Consider the following 11,433-nt stretch of genomic DNA (forward strand, 5'->3'; position numbering starts at 1 on the left):
TAACATTCATTTCAAAATAACTCAAATTACACATACTAGTGAAGCCACTTATAAACTAAAGTTATAATTATTTCGAGTCGACATGTGACATCATTTATATTAAGTGTTTCCCCATCGTGCGTTGATATCTAATTGTCATAAATCCATTTATGTTTATGATGAAGTTGGAAGACAATTTCAAGTGGTATTGTCCCATTCTCAACAGACCGTGATCTACTCATTCATTAATTTTCAGATTCACCTAGCAAAATCTATTTCCTGATAAATAACATAAAAATATGGGCTAATTGCTTTTAAAATCACCAATTTTTCATGAATTTCGGTTTTTCCCACGAACTTTAAAAAGTTCGTGTAATGCCACGAACTTTATTGTCGGTTGCTATTTTCCCATGTCAGGTTTTCCGGTCTGATTCAAACTGTTCGTTTCCTATTAAGACAATGTCCAAATTCTTTTATCTTACTATCGTTATCTTTGTCTTTGAAATAGCTTCGTGTCGGTACCTTGTACGCCTCAATCGGAACTCGGATCAAGAAGTTATGGCCATTATGATAGTACAAGGTCGCACGAAGGTCGCAGCCTTCATCAAATGGCCATAACTTCTTCATCCGAGTTCCGATTGAGGCGTACAAAGTACCCACGCGAAGCTATTTCAAAGACGAAAATAATGATAGTAAGATACAAGAATTTGGACATTGTCTTAATAGGAAACGAACAGTATGAATCAGACCGGAAAACCTGACATGGAAAAATAGCAACTGACAATAAAGTTCATGACATTACACGAATTTTTTAAAGTTCGTGGAAAAAACCGGAATTTATGGAAAGTTGGTGACTCTAAAAGCAGTTACCCCTAAAAATATAGGGTAAGTCCCAGTAATAAATAACTTAAAAATAAAAGTTCCTAAAAATTATTTTTTCTAGATTTCGATGAAAGGATGGTAAAAGTAAACTACCTTACCTGTCGCCGAATTGGTGTTTTGTTTTATTTGTGTCAATTTATGGAAGTGTGGTGGTTGTCAATTTTCATAATAAAGAGAAATGGAAACAATTTGTTTTATAAAATTGTAAGTTGGACTTAGAGTAATCATCAGCACGTGTTAGGAACACATTATTGAAGTCTCCCATGTGTTGGGCCGTCTTCGATTTTGGTGTGTCCGTGGCCGAATCATGCCCAATCATTACAATTGTTTTTAATTTAGTTAGGGGTAATTGGTTTTTTATCTCGAGATTAAACATATAATGAATTTAGTTTTCGAGATTCAATCTCACATCTCAATATAATTATGAGATATTTAGTCATAGCTAACCTCTCAACTAAAATAATATCGTAACTTAATCCTTAATTATATCTTGGACTATTTTATCTAGGAAATCGAACACTATATTAATAGATAGGTTTTTCATTTCATTTTATATCAAGTGGAGGAAAAAAGAATTCAAACTCACGAACACTCCATCCAAATAACAAAATGCACTTTGTAGTTTCACTCAATAATTCCATGTGTTTTCTCTGATAAAAATATTACATCTATCTGCATGTCTAATGTATTTTTGATAAAATATTAACATTTGGTCGTGTGAATTCCACCCAAAATCTTGGCACAAGATATAAATGGTGAGCAAAACCAGATAAGACAATACTAAATTCCTAATTATGTTTGTACATAAGTGTAATCCATTCCTAGCCATTCACACTCAATAAGAAGGGGCGTAGATCATTAACTATGAATCATTGATGTGTTTAGACAAAGATAATAAAATAGCAAAATCAACCAAAAATTAGCAGACAACACAATAAGTGCATTTCTCCAGCTTTCATTCATTAGGGAAAGGGAAAAAACAGAGTAATTACCCTCACCTATACACAATGTACCATCATCATATATCCAACCAACCATCTCTCCTATCCCACTAAAACTTTCCCCATTTTTTTTAAAAAAAAAAGCCTAAAAACATTAGTAAGTAAAAACCGAAGTAAATTCAAACATAAACTTAAATTAATTAAAAGAAAAAGATTCAAACTCTAAGCAAATAGATGCTGAGTTCGGGGCCTCCATTCCCATCGGGATTCATCATGTAGAAAGCCTCAGAATCTTTGCTGCCCACAACTCTCTCAAACTTGGCCCGCATATACATCATCTCTCCATCCTCGCAGGCCGGCCCGGGCAGCACCCCTGCCCCCATCGAGATCGGCCCGATGGCGTTGAGCACCTTCCACTCGTCGGGCCCGCAGTCCCTCCTCATCGCGTAGCCGCACCTCTTCCCGTTGCAGTAAGTCCTCCAGACGGGCTCTTCCAGAAGCTTCGCCCCCTTCTTCTCGGCCCGCTTCTCGCACTCCAGCGCGATCCTCACCAGCCCGGACGCCATCTCCTTCACCAGCACGCTCGTCGGCGTCGCCAGCTCCACCAGAAACCCCGGCCCCAGCTTGAAGTCCTCCTGGAACGCGAAGCACACGTGCCCGCGCCGGTGCCCGAACAGCGTCCCCACCACCCTCGTCCCCAGGCCCGACGACAGATTAGGCCCGCCCCGCCCCAAGGCCCGCGCCCACCGCAGCTTCGCCACCGCCATCACGGAGAGCTTTTTGCGCGGCGTTTTCTTGGCGGCGGCGCCGGCGGAGCGGGAGCGGCGGAGGTGGAAGCTGAGGTCGTCTTCTTGTTCCTCGTGGGGGAGGTTGAGGATTTCGGCCATGTCGTCGTCTTCTTCGTCGTCGGGGCTCTTCTTCTTCCAGTTGAAGTATCTGCGGGAGAAGGAGAAGGAGGAGTCGTGCGGGCTTCGGGCCGTGATCGTCTTCATCTCAGTTCAAGAGTGATTGTGTTTGTTAGAGTTGAGGGAGTTTTTATTGTTAGTTTTTGTTGTGGGAAAAGAAGGTGAACAGCCCCACCAAACTGATTCAGGAAAATATGTATGACAAATGAGACAATGAGAGAACATAGACTTGGCAGAGAGAGAGAAATGGAATGAGGGATTGTGGTTTCAGAGACAGAGGGGACATGGATTTATCTATAATCGTTTTCGGAATAGTGGGGCACTCGAAGAAATGCGAATTGGGAAATTTTATTTTTTATTAATTGGAGTATTTTTTTTATTATTATTGACTGATTTAAGAAGAATTTGCCTTGGGAAATTGATAAGGGATAGGTAGAGACACACCAAACTGTAACCACTCTTCAAACTTAGTCCTTCAATATTTTATTGAGAAGCCTAAATAAGTAAAATATGTGGATATGTAGTCTAAAAATTTGTAATCTCTCCGTTATGGAGTAATTGAGACACTACATGCACAAGATCTAAAAAGTTGATATTTAATGAATTTAGTGGATAGAGAAAATAGAGTAAGCTGAGAAAAAAAGTACTCCGTACGAAAGAAACGACTTACTTATAGTATGACATCTCAAAAGGAAAAGTGACTCGCTTATGATGAGACAAAGGGAATACTAAATTCCAAGTAATATGAGCATTGTCAATAAAAATGTACTCCCTCCCTCCCTCCCTCCTTCACATAAAAATAGTCTATTTTTTTCCCTATTTTGGGTCCTTTAAATTTGTCTCTTATTTTAACAATTTTTTCTAAGGGTGACTTATTTTCTCTTAGCAATATATCAATCACTTTTTCTTTCTATTTTTCTCACACTTTATTAATGTTACTTTAAAATTCATATTTCTAAAGTTTACGTTTTTGTTTTTATGGGACGGAAAAATAATAGTCAAAATATATTTTTTATAAAAAAATGGACCTAGCCAATTTCTTGGTGGTGTGCTATACAGTGTCAGTGGAGACAGAGTAATTATGCAAATTAAAATTGAAGTGTTTTGTGGGATAGGGTGTAGTGAGGCGAGGCGACACCATTAGTAAATATGTGACCACCTCAAATGAGTTGTATGCCATAAACCTTGCACTAATATTGCAACTGGTCTTGATTTCAAATCATCACCAAAGAAGTGGAGAATGAAAGTTTTTTTTAAAAGGAAACAAAAAAAATAATCGTAGTGTGAATAAATTTATATTTAAAGAATTCTATAATTGGTATACACCATGATGTGAACGTCCATCAGTTTGCATGTTTAACTTGTCTGAGTTTCATTCGTGTCAAAGTTTGACTAATTTAAAAAAAGTTTAAAGTTTGTCTGTTGGCATCTATATATAATGACGTATGTAATACTTGTTTTGGGCACTAAGATTACTATCTAATTTTGCATTCAATAAATCCACGTGACCAAATTTTGTACGACCAAAATCTAGTTTATTTAAAAAACAAATAGATTTATTTATGCATTTAATTAAAATATTTAGATATATATATAGTACATGGAAAGTGTATAATATTGTGGTCATATATTTATGATTTTTGTATAATTTTTTTATTTTTTTAAAACTATAAATGTAATTAGTGCATACTTTAATTCAAATTTTAAAAACAATAAAAAAAAATTCAAATATAAATATAAAAAATGTGTTTAAAGGCTAATAAGTCTTTTTAACTTATCCACTTACTATATTTATAATTTTAATATATAATTAATAATCAAATTATTAATATAACCTTATTTTGGTTGTACAAAATTTGGTTGTTTATAATTACTCTTTTACATTTGTGAAATGAATTCAATATTAGCTAGTTGGAGTGGACAACCACATAAGTCCTAATGATTTAAATTCAGATTAAATTTTATATACCAAAAACTCACATTTAATTTCCTTTATTTTGTCATTCATAAATAATACTGTGATCATAGTTTAAATTTTTACATGAATATCAAAATCACCATCCAAAATGTGTAAAACCTTGTTTTCTTATCAAGCAAAATGAAACTAACAACTCCAAAATGAAATCTATTAGCACGTATACATAGACATAGTACCTTTCAATTGTTCTTTTCATTTTTTATGTGCTCAACCTAGCTACAATTGAATGATTGATAGATCTGCCGATCAATTCACTCAATCTGCACACACGTTGCAGTTTACACGAGCCGAGAATGTTTGTCTAAAAACGCAAAAAAATGTCATAAACTTAGTGGCCAGTGTGATGCAATGATGAAAAATTACATCGAGCCAATAAAACCTTAATCCTCAAATGAATTCGCTGTAAAGTGCTGCGCTTACAATCATTACATGATTTTAAAATACATTGAATTTTGACTAAATTAGTACTGCACATATGATTGTTATTATTATTATTTCTAAAATAAATTAAAGTAGCGGAGTACTAAAAGAGGCGATATCATATGCAGCCGGCCCCTCCACATGCACCATAAAAGTGTAGTGCATATATGTCAAAACTCATTGAATATAAGTGCATAGCACCTAAGTCATTTGACTGTTTTAAAATAGTAAATACAAAGTTTTGTCATAGGTTCAGAATTCTATGGATCAACTAATCATGATCTGCACCCAGCTACCAACCTAAATATAGGTAGCTTTTAATTAATTAATCTTTTGTATTTTTCTGAAGAATTATTGGGGCATGATTTTTGGAATCAAGATCTAAATCAATCATTAAAGTTCGGCTTTAATCATGCTTCATATATAAACTGGTGTTAAAATTGGATATGAGATCTTTCGTTAGTGCCTAGTGGGAGATACAGTATGAGGGGAATATTAATTCATACTTATCGTTTCTTTATTTGTTATGAGACCCAGTGATATATTTGAAATATAAAATAAAGTAATTTTGCTTAGTGTGTCTGATTTGAAAATATTATCCCTTATCTGAATTTTCTTAAAATATTTTATCATCGCAATATGTTATTGAGTAATTTATCATCACACATATTAAAACCACTTTGGGATGATATCAGTATTATTTTGTGACTGGGTTCTTTTCATATCTCATTGATAATGATATGTATTTTTACGACCCTGCGGCGACATTGGGCCTACCCAAAAGGCTTAAATATAACTAAATGGGCTACATTACTTTCATATACTAGTAGGCCGCTAGAGACTAACACAGCAAAAAGAATTTGGGAAGAGTCATCACATATAGTATAATAAATTTTATGTAGTACTCCTATTTTATTTTGTCATCCAATAATAAAAAAGCAAATTGTCGAAAAAACAACTGAGTTTAGTCGCATTTTAATATGCAACTTCTAAAAATAACTGATTATAACGTAATTTTGACATTTTTCTCAATTTTTTTATGATGAAAATTTCCAGTCGTGTGGTATATGTCTGAATTTATTGATATGTCACACACAAGTGTAAAAAAATTAAAACTTGTGATTGACCAGATATCTTAAACGACACTGTTGAGGTAGTTCAACATTTTGTCCACATAGTACGTTCTACCTCTTATATCATATACTCTTTCATCCCACAAGAATATACTCTCAATTTCCTTTTTAGTCCGTCCCACAAGAATATGCACTTTCTAATTTTGGAATTCTTTTTTCTCTAATGAGGTGGACCCATTCTCCACTAACAATACTTTATTTACTTTTTCTCTCTACCTCTCCTCCTATTTTACCAGTTTTGCATTAAAACTCGTGTCAAACTCAAAGTGCATAATTTTTGGTGACGTAGGGAGCAGTGTATAATTTTAGCCGAATCAGAAATTATAGAACAATTGTAAAAATGTCAAAATATTATGATAATATAATAAGCCAATTTCAAAAGTTAAACGATTGACAATAATTGACAAAACTTTGTGTTTTAAGATTACACTAGTTCTTCAATCATATGAAAAACCGAATCATGGGTCACAAACCCACGAATAAAAACCCAAAGACATATAAATAAAGAGCAATCGAATTAAAATCCAACTTAGTTCAGCAAATTATTTAAATAATCATAATATGAGTTTGTCCATGTTTTGGAAGTAGATGCCGTGTGTTGTTATTTGGGGGGGAAGGGATTGAGGCCTTGTAGAACGGCAGTTTCTAGTACGGGGAACAAAGGTGTGGGAAGATGGTCCCAATCGTACCAATCCCAGCCATCGCATTTATCGGGTTCGGCGTTGATAGCCGTCTGATCGGCATCCGCAAGGGATGCGCGCATCAGAATTGCAATCAGCTGCGTTGGTTTGGGCTGCGAAAGCACGGTGTTGGTCACGCTCAAAAACTCTGCCCCATTGATCTCTAGCCCCGTTTCCTCCCTCACTTCCCTCGCTGCGCACTCCCTAAATGTCTCTCCTAATAAAATGCAACAGACGTTTATTTTTATGTATCTCAACAAACGACGTCGTTAAAATTGTAAGCAGTGACATTTTTTACTTTCCCAAAATCAGGCCTCGTACCACAATTTACCAAATTTTCATGCTTATTTCAAAATTTGCCCAAAAAATGGAATTTCAATCAGGGCAAACTAACAGCAAAAGTCACCCGAACTGAATATCAGAAACTAGTATTAAAAGGGGAAAAGCGGATACTAACCGAATTCGAGGTGGCCGCCGGGAAGGGCGAAAGTACCGTAGCCGACGGCGGTGCGGCGGCGGCCGAGCAACACCTTATTTTCTTTGAGCAGAAAAACTCCCACCCCAACTACTGGCTTCGGTGGCGGCGACGACATTGCTCAGCAACTGCAGAAAATGCCAATTAGGTGAATGTAAATTGTGTTTTTGCCAGGTCAGATCTAAAATAAGTACATGTAATGTGAATACTAGTAATGATAATTATTTTTTTTTTCTACAGTTAAGGCGACTGATTTAAACAAAATCTAGGTCGGGACCTAACTGCCGAAAAAACTTATACCGCGGTTAAAAGTATATAGTATCCCAATATATGCTGACCATTCCAAGTTTCCAACTAATGTGATTATCAATAATTGAGGTTGAATCTTGTGAAAATAGTTTTCTTTTCTTTTTTTTTTCTTCTTTAATCTTGATCATAAGGCTGAACCGCTTTCTTCATTTATCTACCTTTTTCATTTTCTACTTTACTCTCTCTCCCATTTACTTAACTCACCTAACACAATTTTTCTCAATTTCCGTGCTAAAAAGAAACGTCTCCATTACTATGGAACGGAGGTAGTAGATATCTTTAACTTTGCACTTTGCACTTTGCACGTTTGAGATGCTTTTGTAATTTTTCAATAAATGGATTGACCGATGTTTCTTCATACCATTTAGTCTGAAAATTTGTTGAAAAAAAGTGCAAAATCACATCCGTGCAAAGTAGGTTCAACGTAGCAATATTCATAATATATTGTAACTAGAGCTCGTTTCTTTAGAATTCTCTCAAATTCTCAATAATACTAGTACTTAATTAGGGAGGAATTTGGATTTCGTAATTTCGCGGTTTCTATGAATGGGCATACAGTGTTAAACTAAAAACCCTTATTCGAGCTGTTTAAATTGTTTGCTCTGACTAATTTGATTATGTTCATTCCAAGAGTTTCATGACCTATATAACTAGATGAAATTGAGTATTCTTATTAATCACAAATCGAGAACGAAGATTGTATATCCATATCACCATATGTAAAAGGCTAAAGAGAGATTCGCACGCTTATAAATGCCCTTATTTTCTGTCTTATTGGCAAATTTCCACATAAACACTACATTTTCATTAACCAATATATATGATGAGTTTTTGCGAGAAATGTATTATCTTGAAAAGATGATGCTGTACTAATGAGTAGTAGGTGGGAAAGGATTTAGACCTTCTACAATAGCTGTTTGTAGTGTGGGTAATAATGGAGAAGGAAGATGGTCCCAATGGTACCAATTCCACCCATCACATTTTTCAGGCTCCATATTGATAGCCTCCTGGTTCGGATCAGCAAGCGCCGCCCTCATTATAACTGCTACAAGCTGCATAGGTTTCGGTTCCAAAATCGCATTGCTAACGATTGTCAATTTCTCAGCTCCCTTAATCTCTAGCCCTGTCTCCTCTTTCACTTCCCTGTATGCACATTCCTCAAAGCTCTCCCCTGTTTGTTGGAACACAATCAAGCTGCGCAGTTCAGTTGTTAAGAAACTACCCCTCCAACTGTAATAAGTCCGAGGGTTCTGAGTCATTGTGTGTGTGTGTGAGTGTGTGTAAAAGAAAACATATTGAGATAAGTTATTAAAAAAATCTAGATTAGTAATTAGAAGTGAATTGGTAAAGATGACAGCAACTCTTAGCATAGCAGAGTCTTAGTGTGGATCTGCAATTGCACCAGCTCTAGCACAAAAAAGTTTCAAACCAAGTACCTCACCAAAAATAATACTCCATCTTCCAAAATGTTGCATATAATATTGATTGTCAATATACAAATTTAGAATATTTTCTAAAATACTATACTACTGTTGGTGGTTTGGTGTTGGTGTGAAAATAATGCATTCAATTAGTCCATGTTAGGTTGTGCTAATGCTGGTAATAAAAATCTATATTGTGGGCTACTGAAGTAATTATCTACTCTAATAATCTAATTTGAGTGATCCTATCATAGATTAAAAAAACATATATTGGTGGTCCATAGCAAGACACAGGCTGTTGAAATTTCTTTAATAAAATAATTAAGGACGGTTGAAGAAGTGATTTGGAATTATTTGTGTTCAAAATAAATTAGTACCCCTACATAGGTATATTTCATATTTTCAACGATAATCTAATTAAACTCCCTCCCACTTGTTATCAAACACATAATTCGTCAAATTATAATCATTATTTGGATGATCAGTTTATTGGATAAATGGATTTGAATTCAATCATTGTTAGTATTGGTAAACAAAGTAGGAGTATTTGTGAATTGTGATCACTGGACGCAAATATGTTTCCCAGAAACAAGAGCAAATATCAAAACCTCCAGATCGTATGTCGCATTAATATTAAAAAAAAAAAAAAAGTGTCTTAATCATTGAATCATCACATAATAATAAAAAGGGAGAAAAAGAATTTCTGACCGAACTCGAGGTGGCCGCCGGGAAGGGCGAAGTGAGCGTCGCCTACAACGGTGTGGCGGCGGCCCATCAGCACTTTATTTCCCTTCAACAGAATCACCTGCACCCCAACTTCTAGCGTAGGTTGCGCCGACATATGTAGGCGCCCAAAGCGCCCGCGCTTATTCGGCGCGCCATGGTTGTCAAATGAGGAAATAGGTTTGGCGATTGAGAGAGCTCTGGTGCTAATCATAAATGCCATAGTGCTACTACTGCTGCTGCATCAATATTCAGATGTATTCTAATTCAGTATTGGTAGTAACTTGTGTTAATATGAATATGATTTGCCTGAAAATTGGAATTATGGGTTATTGAACCATTATGTAATTAATATATAATGAGGTAGGTAGAATTTAGAAATGTACAATTGACATTTATTTGTCGAGACAAATTGTAAATCTATTTACTCCTTTTAAAATGTGGAAGATGAGTAACAGAAGAAATCTATATCTACTATTTTAATTAAAGTGGCATTGTTAGTGACAGTTACATTTTCTTTGAAAAAAAACCACTTTCTATATTGTTACTGTGAATCAGGAACATATACAGATCAAGCAAGCACATAGACCGTTGAAGGCGGTTATATACACTTTTTTTGTGTATAAATAGATCACCTATATTTATTCCTAGGAGTGAGTTAATTCAATTCTGCGGCATATCTCTAATTTCAAGATCATGTGTTGCTGTTGTTGTTCTCATCCATTTCACAACAAATTGACGCCGTCTATGGATTAGAGTATCGATCTCACGATGGACAATTCCCTCAAGATTTGAGGCAGAAAAGTTCATAAGGAAAAACGATTCCAATCTCTGGAGGATGAAGATGAGGAGGGCTATATTGATTCAACAAGAGCTTGTCGAGGTTTCAAGGGTGGATGATCCGAAGTAGTAGAAAGCAAAAGATGAGGAAGCATACTCCAAATCACAAAACAAGAGAGCTGAGGCTCAGGCTACAACCTCATAAATCATATCCCACTATTTCCACTCTAAAAAAACAGGCTCTTGTTCATTTGTGATGACAATGATCTAATCATAGTAGTTGATATGATACTAATAACTGCACAAATAGTGATCTTATTGCATAATTTGCCCACTGCCAATTATTAGCACGGTGATTATTGATTTTTTGACGTAATTACCTCTAGATGATACCACTATTACATAAATGATTTAATGATTTAGCTTATTGTTTATCTCTACCATTTATTTACGATTCAATGAATCATAATAGGTCTTATTTATAATCTAAAAAGTCGTCGTGATTCTAATCAAACCTATATATATGGAGTATAATTTGATATAAGCACAAGTTGTCATATAGTTTCTGCCATTTTTTAACATTGAATACTTTCATTTTATATACTCCATAGATAGTCCATATCCATGTCCACAATAAGGGCACATGTGAAAATGGCCCCATTTGTTACCATCTTCATCACATGAATCCGCTGTGGTCCACTTATTCTCAACAACTTATCTAGTTCAATATTTATATCCAATTATCAATTTTAGTATTTTTTGGTTAGAAGAATATGGTCTTCCATAATTTCAATAGGCAGCATGAGC

At 35.2% G+C, this 11,433-nt stretch overlaps 2 protein-coding genes and 1 pseudogene across 2 annotated transcripts; all 3 read right to left on the reverse strand.

Annotated features, from left to right (window-relative positions):
- Window positions 1-1,780: 1,780 nt before the first annotated feature.
- LOC125212053 (protein MIZU-KUSSEI 1 pseudogene) lies at window positions 1,781-2,976 on the reverse strand (annotated as a pseudogene).
- A 3,779-nt stretch (window positions 2,977-6,755) lies between these two features.
- On the reverse strand, window positions 6,756-7,651 carry LOC125216020 (nudix hydrolase 1-like). The gene is made up of 2 exons (XM_048117622.2): window positions 7,376-7,651; window positions 6,756-7,135 (listed from the first exon to the last, which is right to left on the reverse strand). Exons 1-2 carry the CDS (start codon window positions 7,509-7,511, stop codon window positions 6,840-6,842), a joined length of 432 nt encoding a protein of 143 aa, XP_047973579.1. The 5' UTR covers window positions 7,512-7,651; the 3' UTR covers window positions 6,756-6,839.
- A 737-nt stretch (window positions 7,652-8,388) lies between these two features.
- Window positions 8,389-10,210, reverse strand: LOC125216272 (geranyl diphosphate phosphohydrolase-like). Its single transcript, XM_048117945.2, has 2 exons — window positions 9,832-10,210; window positions 8,389-8,873 (listed from the first exon to the last, which is right to left on the reverse strand). The coding sequence occupies exons 1-2, from the start codon at window positions 10,067-10,069 to the stop codon at window positions 8,572-8,574; spliced, it is 540 nt and encodes a 179-aa protein (XP_047973902.1). The 5' UTR covers window positions 10,070-10,210; the 3' UTR covers window positions 8,389-8,571.
- Between the last annotated feature and the right edge of the window lie 1,223 nt (window positions 10,211-11,433).

This window comes from Salvia hispanica, chromosome 3, assembly GCF_029641045.1.
Source record: "Salvia hispanica isolate PSC_SH4W2 chromosome 3, Shi_PSC_v1, whole genome shotgun sequence".
NCBI classification, from domain to species: Eukaryota; Viridiplantae; Streptophyta; class Magnoliopsida; order Lamiales; family Lamiaceae; genus Salvia; species Salvia hispanica.

Coding starts and splice junctions, on each gene's coding strand:
- LOC125216020 (XM_048117622.2), bottom strand. CDS start 7,511: ATGTCGTCGCCGCCACCGAAGCCAGTAGTTGGGGTGGGAGTTTTTCTG. Junction 7,136..7,375: donor CGGCGGCCACCTCGAATTCG/GTTAGTATCCGC, acceptor GCATTTTATTAG/GAGAGACATTTAGGGAGTGC.
- LOC125216272 (XM_048117945.2), bottom strand. CDS start 10,069: ATGGCATTTATGATTAGCACCAGAGCTCTCTCAATCGCCAAACCTATT. Junction 8,874..9,831: donor CGGCGGCCACCTCGAGTTCG/GTCAGAAATTCT, acceptor TCCAACAAACAG/GGGAGAGCTTTGAGGAATGT.